The sequence below is a fragment of the Spermophilus citellus genome, assembly GCF_964194105.1.
Source record: "Spermophilus citellus genome assembly, chromosome: 1".
Taxonomy (NCBI): domain Eukaryota; kingdom Metazoa; phylum Chordata; class Mammalia; order Rodentia; family Sciuridae; genus Spermophilus; species Spermophilus citellus.
This window is the reverse complement of record NC_138182.1, coordinates 207837682-207855244: the sequence shown is the minus strand read 5'-3', so window position 1 is coordinate 207855244 and position 17563 is coordinate 207837682. Positions and strand designations below refer to the sequence as shown.

The 17563-nt window shown below is 37.7% G+C and overlaps 2 protein-coding genes across 10 annotated transcripts in view; one reads left to right on the top strand and one right to left on the bottom strand.

The window, feature by feature from the left end:
* The window catches only part of LOC308648339 (uncharacterized protein), a 568826-nt gene that overhangs the window by 382691 nt on the left and 168572 nt on the right, over window positions 1-17563 (top strand). The gene's annotated exons all lie outside the window — the stretch shown is intronic.
* The window catches only part of PCSK1 (proprotein convertase subtilisin/kexin type 1), a gene marked incomplete at both ends in the record, with an annotated part of 44271 nt that continues 30194 nt past the window's right edge, over window positions 3487-17563 (bottom strand). The window contains 5 exons of the mRNA XM_081292942.1: window positions 3487-3864; window positions 5650-5811; window positions 7122-7255; window positions 8612-8769; window positions 9723-9956. Of these exons, the coding sequence (XP_081149068.1) occupies window positions 3487-3864; window positions 5650-5811; window positions 7122-7255; window positions 8612-8769; window positions 9723-9956 (1066 nt within the window). The remainder of the gene's footprint in view (window positions 3865-5649; window positions 5812-7121; window positions 7256-8611; window positions 8770-9722; window positions 9957-17563) is intronic.

The following is a 17563-nucleotide window of genomic DNA, read 5'->3' as shown; positions in this document are numbered from 1 at the left end:
AGAGATAGAAAAGAGTCATGTCCCCAACCTATCCTGAAGGGAAGACTTCAGAGATATATGGACCTGGAGGACAAAACCCAATTACATTAGTCTTCTGTAATTCTTGAAATAGTATTTTAGTTTAACTGATATCTCTAAATTAGGAGAAAGGAAAGTATTGGGGGGTGGTAGAAGAAGGTGCATCCTCATGGGTGGAAAGACCAGATTTTGAGATGGTGGGTGGAGATACCCGAAATGGAGATTTGAAACCTGAAGGAGATCTGGCTTGAGGACAGAAGATCCAAAATGAGAATTGGGGGTTGTGATGAGAGGACCCCAGGGAGGGATTTAATGCTTGGCTGCTTTCCTCTGGCCTATGAGGCAAATCATGTTCACTGAACTGGTGTAAATTGTTTCTCCTACACATAGTAAGTCACTTTAATTTTGTTTGCTTTTTTTCTTTTCTTCAATATTTCAATTAAGGCTCAGTCATACAACTTTTGTGTGTTATCAAGAAAGTGAAATCCTGGCCTAGGAAGGATAATGAAACATGCTTTATTTAAGTGGATGCTTAATTTGCCTCCTAAAAAGCCTGCTTTCCCAAATAGAAAGAAATTTACTTCTAAAATGTGAATATTCAACTTTTCCCTTTTTTATATTCCATTTGGGAAACACAGTATAAGGGGAGGTTCTGTTTTTGTTGGAAACATGAGCTGTTTTCTTTTGTTACTTAGTGCAAAACCATTTATTCTTCTGATTTATATATTTTACATATTCTGGTTAATACGTCAAATGTATAATGTGGGAGTTCCCTTAAGAATTCTAAGACCACACATGTTAAACTCAGTTATACATTGTATTAGGATATTAGACAAATGACATTTTTAATAATACAACACATACTTATTATACATTTTTCATTGACAGAAGAACATGCATTTCAAAAATATTTTATTGGATGAAACTTTCTTATTCTCAGGAAAACTTTTGGTTCTTTAATATAATTTATTATGCCTTTTAAAATTCTGTTTGATAAAAGCATCAATACATTATAAATGCCTGTAAAGAAAATATACCTTAAAATTCCAAGGGAAATATTACATAAGTTTCCTCTTTAACATTGTCACAAAAATCCACACAGGCACTAAGAAAGATTGACAAAAATATTTTATGTCTGAACAATAAATCCCAGGTTGGAAACATTCAAACATGATTTTATCTAAATATTAAAGCTTCTCTAAGAGTGAACCTTTGGCTATAACCCAATGAGTTGGTTGGGGTTTTAACCAGGAAAAGATAATATTAGGAAGATTAAAAGAAAGCTGCATACATTTAGCACTAGATATTAGGAATGGGGAAAGGATAAGCTGTAGCTCCAACTCTTTCATTTATTACCACCCATTGGCTTCTCTGGACCTTAGCTTTTGTAGGTTTTTTTGTTGTTGTTGTTGGTGGTGGTGGTTTTTTTTTTTTTTTAAGCTGAAATGTAATCTAATAACTCCTAGGTCCTTTTAAGTTGTAATACTTTGTGATGTGCTGCAATATTCAAAATTCTATCTAACATGCTGTTATCAAAAAACATGTGAAACTTACAGAAACAAAGTAATATTGCAAGTGTTTTAGGAGAGCAGTCTCCAGGTATCATGAGCTTTGCTCTGGAAATGACCTCGTTCTGCACAAATGCAAATGGTGAAAGAAAGGGTCAAAGTTTGTCTTAACAAGTCCACTTCAAATGAGCTGTCTTCCTGAACTAGTTCAATGTTATAGGTGACCCTATGTTCAAACTCTGTGGAAGGTTTATAAACAACAACTCAGTGGGAGGCTACAGCATTGTAAGTGACTGGCACTGGCGACTCTGAGCATATTCACAGGGAGAGGCTAGGAGACTGGCAATCAATGAATAATAGAAATGAATAAGCAAGTGAGATGAGATTAAATGAATATGTCAAACTAGATTTCAGAGATATTTCCAGGGCCTAAAATAACTTTTTTTTGCCTGTAAATGCAACAAATTAATTATATCATAACAAACTCATGAATTTTAATGATAAATTCTGCCTGGAAAAAGTTGAGTGTAGTTTTAGTCCTAATTCATTCACACTCTGTACATATTCATTCACCACAGGAGTGGACAAAATCAAATACTGGATGCTGAACACTAAAGAATACGGTGACCATTGTAGATAGTGTGGAACATGTTGGGAGTCTTGGACTTCAACTCTAATTGGGAAGCTGTTACTCAGCTCTAACTAACTCTTGCCGTGAGAGAAAGTGGGTTTGAGAATCAGGTTTTATGTGAAATATTGTATGTGAAATTTTCAGCAATTACTCCAATTTTTAAAATATTCTGCATACCAAACAAAGCATATCAGATGACATGTGAGACCTATAGACCGCCAGTCTATGTCTCCTGATTTAAAGCATAGAAGGAATTTGGTAAGAATTTGGAAACTATCAGTTCTAAGATTTGAGAAGATCCTGTTTTGCCCAGTAATGAATGGAGACTCAGTTCCAAAGATCCAGAACAATACGTTCTAATTAGCACAATTTAAAGTAAAACAACAAACAAAATCTTTTACTGATTCTCTCCATTATGAATATTTTCCTGTTATTACATTGGTTCTTCATGTTGAGTGGTTACCTGTAACTATTAAACAAATTTATTATGACGAGGAGTTTGCTGAGTAAGTCCCAAGTGAAAGTTTATTCTGAAATGGTGTAAATTAATCCTCTGAATACTGAGTTTGTGGCTGAGAAAGGAAACAAATATGAAAAAGTTGAAGAAGAAGGAGAAACAGAGAAAGACCATGGCACACAGCATGAGTCACAGTCACCTTTTGATCCACAGAGACCTCTATGTGGCACATCAAGCAAAGAGCAATGCTCCAGAACCATTCTAAACACATGATACACATGTCACTTTCTGGGCCTAAGAAAATCTATCCATTTCCTTCAATGACCAGATCATCCCTCCTGGTATGCATTGTATTTGGGAGTAGATAGACCTAAGCTATGGGCCTAATTGTAACTCATTCATTAACTGCTTTCTGAATGTTTCCTTGGCAGAAAAATTCAAAGAACCACATGACAAGGATAGAGAGAAAGCTATAGAAACAGTTTTTTCCCTCCCTCATTTTTGCAGATTACTTTTCTAATGAATGGATTCCCCAGGTTTTGCCTTTTTTTGTGTGAGAAATGAAATGGACAGGCTCAAGGAGTCATTCTAATCTGGAATGGGGGCATGTGTCAATTCTCTAAAGAATACAACACTTCACTGTGCTGGCAGGGAAGACATGTTTTAAAAGAGCTATCCTCAATTCTGGAAGCTGGATTTCCTATTTGAGCTCATCCCCTTTAAATATACAATGTGGGGAGACAAAGAAAAAGGTACCATAAAGGATATTATAAGCATAGGAATCAATGCCAAAACAACCACTTCAGACGCAGGCAAAATCTAAGGGAAAGGAAGATGTGTGAATATTTCCAACTCAGGACCACATACTTATTTTAATTTTCCTCATTCAGAATGTCCACCAGAGCTTGCAGCAGCCTGTCATCTCTGTGCTTATAAGGTTTTGTGTTGTAGAAAACATCAACATAGTCATTATACAAACTGTCCTCAGAGTCTTTAAGTCGGGAAGGTTTATTCAACTTTTCCAAGGCCTCATAGAAATTTTCATAAGGAATGTTGAGTTTTGCACTTGGAGACTTCTTTGGTGATTGCTCTGAAGGTAGGTTTTTGCTAAAAGCACTTTGTAGGAGTCGCAGCATGGCCTCAGAAGGCCCCCCCTCTGCCAGTTCATCTCTTCTTACCCCCACACTGCTGCTGCTGGGGCTCTTAGACACCGGGGGGTTCTCATTTAGGTTCTTTTTTGTGGGCTGCTCCTAGAATACAGAATACCATCAACAAAGAGGAAAAAAAAACATTATTTCTAGTCAGGCAACCTAGTTGCAGCCCTAGCACAAGCCCACTGCATGTCCACAGAGAGGCAATTTGGTGAGCAGAGAGAGCTCAAGGCTTGCAGTTACAAGACTTCAGTTTCAATCCTCATTTTTCCATTCACGGATGAACTTTTGGCAACCTTTTTAATCTCCCTGAATTTCACATGTAAAATAGGAATAAGACTACTTCCATTTCTGGTGTTTTGAAAAATGAATGAGATAATACAGGAAAATGTTCAGTGTGTGTTGATTTCCTTCACTTGCTAGTCTGTTCTCGTGGAATCCATAATGGGAAGAAGACAATATTAAATATTTAACAACTCTTTTGTAAGTCACCAACTGATTGCTCTAGAGTAGGAGCAGTTTCTTGCTCTGTGAGAAACTATCAAGTTATAAGAAGGGGCCAGGTAGGAGGGGACAGAAAAGATCAGAGAAACAGTTCTTTGTCAATCATTGTGTACAGTTGTCCCCTAGGACCTTTCACAGATATCAAAATCTGTGAATGCTTAAGTCCTTTATATAAGATGGCGTAGGGTTTGTACATGACCTATGTATATCCTTCCGTACATATTAAATCGTCTCCACCTTACCTGTAGTACCACAATGTAAATATGATGCAAATAGTTGTGTACGGTGTAGGGAATAATGACGAGGAAAAATGTAAACATGTTCAGCATAGACAGCATTTTTTTCAAATATTTTTGATTTACAGTTGGCTGCATCCCAGGATTTGGAATCCATGGATATGGAAGTCTGACTGTATTTCAATGTTTTAACCATGGAAGGGCCCCATTCATATCTTTCAAGGAATCTCTGAGGGAGAAACACTCACAAGGTGAACTTAGTTTAGGGGCCGTGAAGAAAAGGCCCCAGGGATTTGGATCCTGGAGGGGAAGTTGCTTAACAGAATAAAATGGGCCAGAATCCAAGCTAAGGCCTCCACACAACTAGTTGCTTGAATAAATATGAATACTATGTTTCTACATCCTCTAAAACATCCAGCACAGAGCTGAACCTATTCAGGGAAGGTCACTCTGGAAATTTGGAAAAACCTATGTACTACATCTGAGGCATTGTGCTAGATGCTGGGGGGAACAGAGATAGAGAAAATGTGGGTTTCTGGCCACCTGCTGATAAAAGAGACACCAGCAGCTCCCGAGAACCAGGAGCATGAAAGACTTTGTCTATTTTCTGAAATTTTCTGACAGAAATTGTGATCCCATAGTTCTTCTTGGTGTTGCTAAGATGTGCAAGTTAAATGGTACTTATTAAACAGGAACAAGTAAACCTAAGTGATTTGGCTAGCTTGGTATTCCTTCTGCAAAGTGGACATAACATAATGTTTATCATTCCAAGGTTACAAGGATTATAGGTTAAAATCAGACCATGTGGAAAATGCTTAAAAACAGTCTAGTACAAATATCAGGTATGTGACCAAGTAATTAGATTTTTTTTTTTTTTTACAATTTGCTGTGTCACAAGTGGGCAAAATTCATATTAAGAAATTTAATAATAACTTGAAAATTTTATCCATAATAAATTTTAGATAAAAGCACACAAAAATAATATTTCTTTCATCTGTTGGGGAAGAAACAGTTTATTGCTACCCCTGCTTCCTCTCAATGCATATTTGCCCTATTCCCTGACTAAAAGTTAGATGCAACTTCATTCACTGCATTGTCTACCACAGTTCAGAACATAGTGCAGTAAGAACAGAGCCATACAGACCTCTTCCACGTCCACCATCTTCTCCACCCCTCTTCTGTCATTTTGAACGGTGTTGTAGGATGTATACACACGAGGCTGTTTCATGTGGTTTGGCTGAGTAGAGGTCCCATGCAAGATCAGCTTCCAGTTCACAATTCTCCCTTCATTTTGCATTCTTCCAGACTAGTGAATAAAGCACACACATATTTTAGTATGTGTTTTGAATATAAAATAAACTCACTTAAAATATTAAGGATTTCATAGTCAAAACTTAATTTTAAGATTTTGTGTGTTCCATGTTCAGAGCTCTAGTTTGAAAGAAACCAATGGATTCACTCTTGACATAAAAGTTGGTATTTTATAAGCTCAACAATTAAAAAACTGATTAATTGCTTCATATTCAAGCATCTAATTAAAAAAGCAAAGCTCTCTTATATAATTTTTCTTTCCCATATTGGTTATATTCTTAAAAATTCGATTATAACTGTTTTCTAAACTATCTAAAAAAATCTAAACATGCTGGTGGGACCATAAATTAGTATAACTACTATGAAAATCATCATGGAGTTTCCTCAAAAGAGTAGGAAGGGAACCACCATATGACCCAGCTATACCACTCCTCAGGATTTATCTTGGAGAATTAAAGCCATTATACTACAATGATTCTTTATTCAACCATAAAGAAAAATGGAATTATATCATTTGCAGGAAAATGGATGAAAAGACAGATCATCATATTAAGTGAAATACGTCAAGGTCAGGAGTCTTATGTTTTCTCTCATATGTGAAAGCTAGAGAGGAGAAAGGAAAACAAAGATGGGGCTGGACTTCCTAAAAATCAAAGGGAGATCAGTACAGGAAAGAGACCTAGGTGTGGGTTGGAGGAGGGAGAGGGAGTAATATTGGCTGAATTATATTGTTATATTGTGTGCATATAAGAATATGTAACAACAAATCTGTATAACTATAATGCACCAATAAAACAATGTGGAAGACAAATATCAATGCTGACAGTTTTTTCACTTGAAAAAAATGATGTTTTTGGTAACTGAAACTGGTGGGGGGATCTCATTAAATAAGATATCTTGCCGAACATGAAGCTGCTACTTGATATCCACCATAGAATACTTGCAGGAGGGCCTTCAGGTGACTCCAGAAGACTCCATAGCAAAGCTGATCTGAGCATCTAACTTTGGGAATACAGTTGTCTCTCAAGACCATAGGACATGTGGGGCTGTGCTCAGACATGGAACACCTGGATTTGTCCCATAGTCTGTCACATTGTTTATCAGCATACCTTTTCTTCTCTCTAGTATGGCTGGTGCCTAATATTCTTCTAAAATTATTATCTGTTTGAAATAGTATTCTTTGCCCTTCTACTAAGGAGTGGTCAAGTTCTTTAGAGTCCATAATTAATGATGATATAAACTTAGAAGTGCTTCAAAGCATTGAAAAGTGAATGTGTGTTTCTTCATCCTCTCCTTCATACTTACCATATCTGTAATTCTCAAAGTCCAGGTGCCTATAGGATTCTCTCCCCATGTATGGACAGACATGAAGTCCCAATTCTTAAAGCCATTAGGCGATGTGTCCCGCTCTCTTTCAGCCAACAATACTGTGCTAGTTCCTATTTTCATACAATAAACACAAGTTAATGAATATCCTAACATCTCTTAGAGTGGGATACACTCTTGCATCTTATAACTGAAAATGAAAGCTGGTTGATATTAGTCCTAATTTTCCCTTTTGGTATAAAGTCAGGATAGAGACAATCACAAGAAAAAAAATGTTTTTATCCACAGCACATTGCCTTGCATAGAATAATTTTTCAAAATATATATAGAAAATAATAATAAATATGTTGTTTAAGGTTTATTGAATAAATAAGGTTTATTGAGAGCAACATTTATGACTTGTATTTAAAAAGGGAATCAAAGATCTAAAATACATTGTAATAAAACTATTGTTTTGAAATGTAAAAGGAAATTTAAAAATTTAATAGGTGCTTGAGTCTGTAATCTAAGTAGACATAAAAATTAATTTAATTAACTTATTAATTAATTATGAGTTACTTTAATAACCTCCTATCATATAAAAACTAGTTATTTTTTATATGAAACTTCCAAGTCCAAGTCTTTGGCAAATAAATAAATAATATTTCATTCTAAATAAAAGGATTAAATGAACTATAGACCCATCAATGGAAAAAGAAATGCTTCCTACTAATATTTCAGGCCAAAACCAAGATATCTAGAAAGCATAACTCTAAAATTAACAGAGGCTAATCCAAAACTCCAGTTTATATCCTAGAAAGGGGACCACAGAGGGAGCTCATCTCTCTTCATCTATCACCTATAGAAATCCAATTTAGTCAGTTGAGTACTACTAAAATATGAAAGAGATCAAGACAACTTTAGTGCAATTGTGGCTAAAGGTCCAACCAGCTCTCACATCTGAATTAGGACCTGCTTAGGAAAAGGGTGTGTGTCTATACATCATATCAAATGGCCTGATTCACATCATTAAGAGGACTGTATTAGTATTTTCAACCTTCTTTTATGGATCAGAATTCCCAGTTTTTTTTTTACTTTATTCCTTGAATATTTCAGATATATTTGTAAGTTTTGTTAATTATCAGAATAACTTTCACTACTAACGGTTACATACGAAAAATGAATGGGAGGTCAGAACCCTGGAAAGTGAACATAGTTTGAAAACCCATGACTTGAGGGAAGGATATTAACTGGAATTATTGACATAGGTCACATTCTTTGCTTATCTAAGAACCAGTGGGAATGAACAGGATGAGCAAGGCAAAGGAAATCTAACACCAAGAAAAATAAGTATGTTTTTAAGATCTCAAAATAGCTATAAGGAGATTTCATTCTATTAACAAACAAAAACAATAATTGATTTGAAGTAATTTGATACACACTTAAGAATTTAAACAAATGGCTTAGAAGAATTGTGCCTGTTTGTTTACCAGCAGCAGAAGTTAGTGTGACATGAAGGTCTCCTCTACGGGAATATTCAATTGTTGCTTCAAATTGCACGTGCTCCAGGGACTTGATAGCATTTTCTTGTCCTTCACAAGCTCTTGTTGGAATTTCAATGATAACTTCTCCATTAGCTTGCAGGGCTCTAAATACATTAAGGAATTAGTATTAAATAAAGTGTATGTCTCTTTTCATGAATTTTATGCATAGGTGTACACATCAGACTTCACTAGATACTCAGCTAGGCTTGTTGTCACTCTCTGTTAGGAGGAGAACCCATTCAAGATTAGCTATAAGTGAATTTCATGCACAAGAAAATAGTAAAGAACATAAATGCTTCAGTATGATGTTACTTACTATAGAATCAAATTCAAGAAGGTTTGTTTTGGATTCATCAAAAGTGGTCCATTACTAGAATATCAAAAAGGCCCTGTTTTTATGATTTTATCCATAAGGCCTTTTCTAAGGCAGCTCTCGAGCCTCTGATGCTTGGGTATTTTGTGTGAGTGGGTTTTCAGTATTATTATGGTTGCCTTGACAGAAATAACAAAATATTCATAGCAGTTTCTGCTTCTGTGGCCACATACATTGAGTCAAAAGTGGTCTGTGTAAAAGCAGATCCTATATGGATAAAAGATCCTATATGGAAGAAAAGTGAAGAATCCCACAGCTCTATGGCTCTTATAGAAAAGTAGGTTTTAGGTAACACTGGTTTAAAAGTACTTTATTTCATTAACTCTCAGATACATTTTTAAAGAGTAGCCTAGTATCTTTGAGTCTAGGATTAATCTTAAAGCTAATGACTGGTTGGTCACAGTTTAACTGACAATGTTTTCTCCTAGTGGTACATAAAACAATGGTGCATTTTAGACAATGCAAAGTCATGGGTGTTGTAGAGGGAAAAAAATGAAAATATGCTAACCTGATTTGTAGATCTCAGTAATCCCCCATGAAAAGCCATGGAGAACACTGGCAAATTCCTTCTCCATTGGTTTAGAAGGATAGGCACAAGTAAAATTTAGGCAGAGTAACAAATTCTTTTATTAAATTATGCCAAACATTTAAATACATTTATTTAAAATTCCTGGAGACACTTACCTGGGCTCAAAGTCATTGTCTTTTACAACACATTCCTTCTTCTCAGGCACACTGCTCCAGGTCCCAGGATCAGCTAAATCCACCAGAGCTTTGGCATTTAGCAAACCAAATCCAAATCGACTATTCACCATCAAGCCTGCTCCATTCTTTTTCCATCCAGGGTTATTGGCCAGTGGGTCATATTCAGAGGTCCAGACAACCAAGTGCTGCATATCTCTCCAGGTGAGATTTGGGCTGGAGGGGAAGTGACCCAAAGGATCTTTCAGGGATAAAATGAAGTTTCCTTCCCAAAGCAAGTGCTAACAATATGCATCTTTATTCAGGAATTATGAACTACCTTCTGCGATTGTACCAATATTATTGTAGTCTCTATTGGTGTGCTCTTTTATTTGGCATCCAAAATGCAGTACTGAAAACTTCTGCCTATAAAATGTGTCTTACTATAAGTAAAATTAAATCTTCTGCATTTCAGAAATGTAAAACTTTGTCCCGCATTTTGAATTATTTCCATATAACTTGAAAAAAAATGGCATCTGCCCCACTTGTGAGATCAGATTATAGTCTGGTTTGCTGAAGCAGGAAAGAGGCAATGAAGAATACTGAGCCTTAGCAATGAGGACCTTGAATCCCACAAAAGAAAGTTTATATTCTATCCTTTAGGGAATGGGAATCATGGAGGTTTTTTGAGCAAGGATATAGTAAAATTGGAAGTCTTAGTAAGATTAATTTAGCAACAATATAAAGATTACTTAGAGAGGCAAGGGATTGAAATCTTTTAAAATATGATGAAACTTTTCTTGATCACCCTATTTAAAATATTAATCCTCCCCATACACTCCCAAGCTCTTACCCTGTTGCACCTTTTCTTTTTCCATAGCACTTATCATTTTAAAACATACTGGGAAATATATTTGTTTTGTGTATTATTAATATATGTCTCCCCAGCTAGAACTTAACCATGAGAAAGAGTAAGATCCTTATCTGTCTTGTTCCCTGATGTGTAACAAGCACCCAGAGGAATGCTAGGAAGGACATATGCTGAGTAAATATCGGTTGGTTGAATGATTATGTGCCTACGTTAAACAGACTGAATATAATTTTAAAACTTATTGCTAATAGTCATTTGATTCCCTTGCCTTCGAGACCTGCATTGTTTCCCTTAACCAATCAAGCATTATGTAATAAATAACACCCAAATACTTCTCAAGGTTCCTATTCCTACTTACTATGAATCTGTAGACCAATCACTGGGGGAATCTGGCTCAATTTGCTGCCTTTCCCCAGGGGAAAAAATGCACTGATTATACAATCCCTTGTACACCTAGGGATTGGGAGTACAAACAATGGGACTCAAGCTCCTCATTACAAATCAGACCACAGGCAGTTTCAGTCTTTCCCTGGTAGGCACTAGATAATGGTGCCCTCCAATGCTAACCTACTTGCCAACTGGGGCATTACAGCCTCTGAGAGGCCTAGCAGTCAAGGTTTCAGGCTCCCTGGCCATCAGGCTCTTTGCATTTTGTACATCCCTGACTCCTGTAGGTGAGTGCCTTCTTCCCAAGTGTCTTTGTCTAAGGCCTTGGGCAGAGGTCTTCTTCAGGCACTTTTACCAAGGTTTCCTTGTGAAGGGAGGGGAAAAAACCTTGAAGACACTGTTCCTTTCTCTGATTCAATACCCAGTGCTTTTCTACTCCTACCCTCCCACAAGCCCTCTCTCCCTACACACCTGAAGGTCCACAAAACTGCTGAAGCCTTTTCTTCAGGGTTCCCTCTACAGAGAGACACCCTCATGTCCGTACTCATCCTCATGACTGGTACACTGCTCCATGAGGGGAAATGGAATCAGGCTAACTGGTGCTTTCTCTGGTTCTAAATTCTTGCTTATACCATAGCAGTGGGTGATAAAAGACTGACTCAATGCTTTCATTTTGTATTGTTGCTTTAATGGGCTGCTCCAACATCTGATAGCTCAGCTCACTCTCAGTTGAGCTGCATTCCTACTTGACTCCAGAAAATGATTGATGGAGACCATAGAAGGACTCCAGCTCAGTGACTCTCAGTGAATCCCAGACCACTTGTATCATAAGCAACTGGAACACTGGTAAATAATGAAACTTTTAGAGTCCCACCTCAAACCTACAAGTCAAAATGTCTGAGGATAATGGTGCATGGTGGTCCATGTCTATATCCAAGTTTCATTCCCAGATATTCAGGAGGCTGTTAGAAGGATCCCAAGCTAGAGACCAGCCTGGGTAACTTAACCAGACCCTGACTCAATATAAAATAAAAAGGGCTGGGAATTTAGCTCAGAGGTAGAACACTCCTGTACCTACCTACCTACCTACCTACCTACCTACCTACATATCTACCTACCTATTTACATATCTACCTGTTTCCTAAATAAATAAATAATTATAAGAATAGGGCATGACTTTCATATTTTTAAAAATCTGTCTAGTCAGTTCTGTATCATAGTGAAAATAACAGGAGCTGGTAGAAAGATTACACAATATGACCAATTAAGACAATTATAAATCATTTCAAATCATGGGGTCAGAATAGGGAGCAGTAGAAAACACATTAAATTGCATTCTACTATCAAAGAACTGGGTGATCCAACTACTTTATCTCTCTGGGCCTGAGTTAACTCATTTATCATATGAAAGGGTAGAATATGACAGTCTCTAGAATTCCTTACTGTTCAGATATTCTATCTGCCTAATATTATAAATACCTTTTTTAAAAAACTTTTTTTTAGTCATAAGTGAACACAATATCTTTATTTTTATGTGGTGCTGAGGATTAAACCCAGTGCTTCACAAGTGCAAGGCAAGTGCTCCAACACTGAGTTACAACCCAGCTCCATACATACCTTTTTTTAGCTCTTGTTTCTTTTTTGGTTATCCCACCTTCAGAAATCATTAACTGAGTGAGCAGAAATGGCTATTTTCTCAAGGTAGAACCTAATCGTATCCTATAATGCAATTTATTGAAACGTGTGTTTTCTTCCAGTCTTTCAAAAGGAGTCTTAAGTAAAAGTCTCCTATCAAGGTGGTCAATGGGCAACAAATCAGTTTTCCATTTGTATCCTCAGTGTGTGTAGGTGTACTTAAGAGGGTAGGGATGAGGAAAAGTATAAAGGGAGTATATGTCAGGGAGCTGATAATCATCTACAAAGCTTACACTTTCTATATTTCTAAAGTGGAACATTTATTTAATATTTAATTGCAAGTTGTACTGTTTTTTAAAAATTTACCCTATATAGTCTTTGAAAAATATTTCAAGAGTTTCACTGTCATACAATTAGGAAAGTTAAACACATTTTCCTAACAGAGTTATTCTTCATTTGTGTGTTTGCATCTCATAAATGAAAAACAGCTGTTAACAATAGTGCAAACTTGGTCATCATCCCTGTTTTCGACTGATCGCAGCTCATTCAACCATAGAACAGGTAATTTCAGGCTGCCATTCGCCTGTGTCTCGCAGACAAATTACTCAGGCGCAGTGCTAAAGAACCCGCGGAAACTGCTTCTTGGGGCCTGCTCCTATCAGAACATACACGGAGCCCGGGGAGGCCAAATCCTGGCTCCCGGAACTGCTCTGGCCCAGGGCTAAGGAGCCCGCGGAGGCTGCTTCTTGGAGCCTGCTCCTATCAGAGTATGCACGGAGCCCAGAGCGGCCGAGTTCTGGCTCCCAGAGCTGCTCTGACCCAGGGCTAAGGAACCCGCGGAGACTGCTTCTCGGTCCGGATCCTGCTGAGTGCTGTGGGGGCCAGAGGGGCAGAGCAGAGCTGCAGCCCGCATCCGGAACAGCCCCAGCGACCCGCCGGTGTGGTATCACTTCACCCCAACTGCAGTGGGGGCTGAGCAGAGCTGCCGCCCGAGCCTGCAAGGTAGGCATACCTGCGACCAACCAGCGGGACAGGCCCAGCGGCCTGCCAGCGTGGTAGACACGTCACACCAATTGGAGTAGGGGCAGAGCAGAGCTGCCGCCCGTGCTCAGATCAGGCCTAGCGACCCGCCGGCGTGGTATCACTTCATCCCAATTGCAGTAGGGACCGAGCAGAGCCGCCGCCCGAGCCTGCAAGATAGGCAGACCTGCAACCGACCGGCAGAACAGGCCCAGCGACCCGCCGGAGTGGTAGACACGTCACACCAATTGGAGTAGGGGCAGAGCAGAGCCGCCGCCCACGCCCGGAACAGGCCCAGCGAACCCCCGGCGTGGTAGACACGTCACCCCAATTGGTGTAAGGGCAGAGCAGAGCCGCTGCCCGCGCCTGCAAGGTAGGCAGACCTGCGACCAACCAGCAGAACAGCCCCAGGGGTCCGCGGGCGTGGTAGACACGTCATACCAACTGGAGGAGAAGCACAGCCGCTGCCCGCCCCGCAAGGGAGACTTTTCAAATATACAAGAGTAATATAAATATATAGGGGGAAAATTTCAAAAACACAACAGTTTCACCAAGCAGAAAGAAACGTGAGCAGTATGAAACGACAAGGAAAGAAAGGACCACAAGCAATGCAGGTCAACTCAACTTTAGAAGAGGTAATAGCTGCAGCAGATGGAATGTCAGATAAAGAATTCAGGATATACACACTTCAGATGATCTGGAGTCTCAAGTAAGACATTAGACAGCAAAATCAGTCAATGAAAGATCACTTCGACAATGAATTACATAAACAAATCCAAGAAGCAAAAGATCAACTATACAGGGAGATAGAGGTTATAAAAAACAAACAAACAGAAATCCTAGAAATGCAGGAAGCAATAAACCAACGTAAAAACTCAATTGAGAATACTACCAGCAGAGTAGAACACTTAGAAGATAGAACTTCAGACAATGAAGACAAAGTATTTCAACTTGAAAAGAACATAGACAGCTCAGCAAGACTGTTAAGGAACCATGAGCAGAATATTCAAGACATATGGGACAACATAAAGAGACCAAACTTAAGAGTCATTGGGATACAGGAAGGTATAGAGGTCCAAACCAAAGGAATGAGCAATCTATTCAATGAAATAAAACGAGAAAACTTCCCAGACTTGAAGAATGAGACAGAATCCCAAATCCTAGAAGCCTACAGGACGCCGAATGTGCAAAATCATAAGAGATCCACACCTAGACACATTATAATGAAGATGCCCAGCATACAGAATAAGGAGAGAATTTTAAAAGCTACAAGAGAAAGGAAGCAGATTACATTTAGGGTTAAACCAATCAGGATAACAGCTGATCTTTCAACACAGACTCTGAAAGTTAGAAGATCCTGGAATAACATATTTCAAACTCTGAAAGAAAATGGGTTCCAACCAAGAATCGTGTATCCAGCGAAATTAAGCTTCAGGATGGAAGATGAATTTAAAACCTTCCACGATAAACAAAAGTTAAAAGAATTTGCAGCTAGAAAACCATCTATTCAAAACATCCTTGGCAAAACATTTCAGGAAGAGGAAATGGAAAACAACAATGAAAACCAACAGTGGGAGGTAGGACAGTAAAGGGGGGAAATAATCAAAGAGGAAAACAAACCATGTTTAGTAACATAATTAAACAAATATGGCTGGAAGAACAACCCATATCTCAATAATAACCCTAAATATTAATGGCTTAAACTCACCAATTAAGAGACACAGGCTAGTAGAATGGATCACAAAACAAGACCCAACAATATGCTGCCTACAGGAGACACATTTGATAGGAAAAGATATACATAGACTGAAGGTGAAAGGTTGGGAAAAATCATATCACTCATATGGACTTCAGAAACAAGCAGGAGTGTCCATACTCATATCGAATAAAATAGATTTCAAGCCAAACTTAATCAAAAGGGATAAAGAGGGTCACTACATACTGCTCAAGGGAACCATACACCAACAAGACATAACAATCATAAAGATATATGCCCCAAACAATGGTGCAGCTATGTTCATCAAACAAACTCTTCTCAAGTTCAAGAGTCTAATAGACCACCATACAATAATCATGGGAGACTTCAACACACCTCTCTCACCACTGGACAGATCTTCCAAACAAAAGTTGAATAAGGAAACTATAGAACTCAATAACACAATTAATAACCTAGACTTAATTGACATATATAGAATATACCAGCCAACATCAAGCAGTTACACTTTTTTCTCAGCAGTACATGGATCCTTCTCAAAAATAGATCATACATTATGTCACAGGGCAACTCTTAGACAATATAAAGGAGTAGAGATAATACCATGCATCTTATCTGATCATAATGGAATGAAACTGAAAATGAACGATAAAAGAAGGAAGGAAAAATCATGCATCACTTGGAGAATGAACAATAGGTTACTGAATGATCAATGGGTTATAGAAGACATCAAGGAGGAAATTAAAAAGTTCTTAGAGATAAATGAAAACACAGACACAACATATCGGAATCTATGGGACACATTGAAAGCAGTTCTAAGAGGAAAATTCATTGCATGGAGTTCATTCCTTAAAAAAAGAAAAAACCAACAAATAAATGATCTCATACTTCATCTCAAAATCCTAGAAAAAGAAGAGCAAAATAACAGCAAAAGAAGTAGAAGGCAAGAAATAATTAAAATCAGAGCTGAAATTAATGAAATCGAAACAAAAGAAACAATTGAAAAAATTGACAAAACTAAAAGTTGGTTCTTTGAAAAAATAAATAAAATCGACAGACCCTTAGCCATGCTAACAAAGAGAAGAAGAGAGAGAACTCAAATTACTAGCATACGGGATGAAAAATGCAACATCACAACAGACACTTCAGAAATACATAGGATAATCAGAAATTATTTTGAATCCTTATACTCCAATAAAATAGAAGATAGTGAAGGCATCGATAAATTTCTTAAGTCATATGATCTGCCCAGATTGAGTCAGGAGGATATAGATAACCTAAACTGACCAATATCAATTGAAGAAATAGAAGAAACCATCAAAAGACTACCAACTAAGAAAAGCCCAGGACCGGATGGGTATACAGCAGAGTTTTACAAAACCTTTAAAGAGGAACTAATACCAATACTTTTCAAGCTATTTCAGGAAATAGAAAAAGAGGGAGAACTTCCAAATTCATTCTACGAGGCCAACATCATCCTGATTCCTAAACCAGACAAAGACACTTCAAAGAAAGAAAACTACAGACCAATATCTCTAATGAACCTAGATGCAAAAATCCTCAATAAAATCTGGCGAATCGGATACAAAAACATATCAAAAAAATTGTGCATCATGATCAAGTAGGATTCATCTGTGGGATGCAAGGCTGGTTCAATATACGGAAATCAATAAATGTTATTCACCACATCAATAGACTTAAAATTAAGAACCATATGATCATCTCGATAGATGCAGAAAAAGCATTCAACAAAGTACAGCATCCCTTTATGTTCAAAACTCTAGAAAAACTAGGGATAACAGGAACATACCTCAACATTGTAAAAGCAATCTATGCTAAGCCTCAGGCTAGCATCATTCTGAATGGAGAAAAATTGAAGGCATTCCCTCTAAAATCTGGAACAAGACAGGGATGCCCTCTCTCACCACTTCTGTTCAACATAGTTCTCGAAACACTAGCCAGAGCAATTAGACAGACAAAAGAAATTAAAGGCATAAAAATTGGAAAAGAAGAACTTAAATTATCACTATTTGCAGATGTCATAATTCTATACCTAGCAGACCCAAAAGGGTCTACAAAGAAACTACTAGAGCTAATAAATGAATTTAGCAAAGTGGCAGGATATAAAATCAACACGCATAAATCAAAGGCATTCCTGTATATCAGCGACAAATCCTCTGAAATGGAAATGAGGAAAAACACTCCATTCACAATATC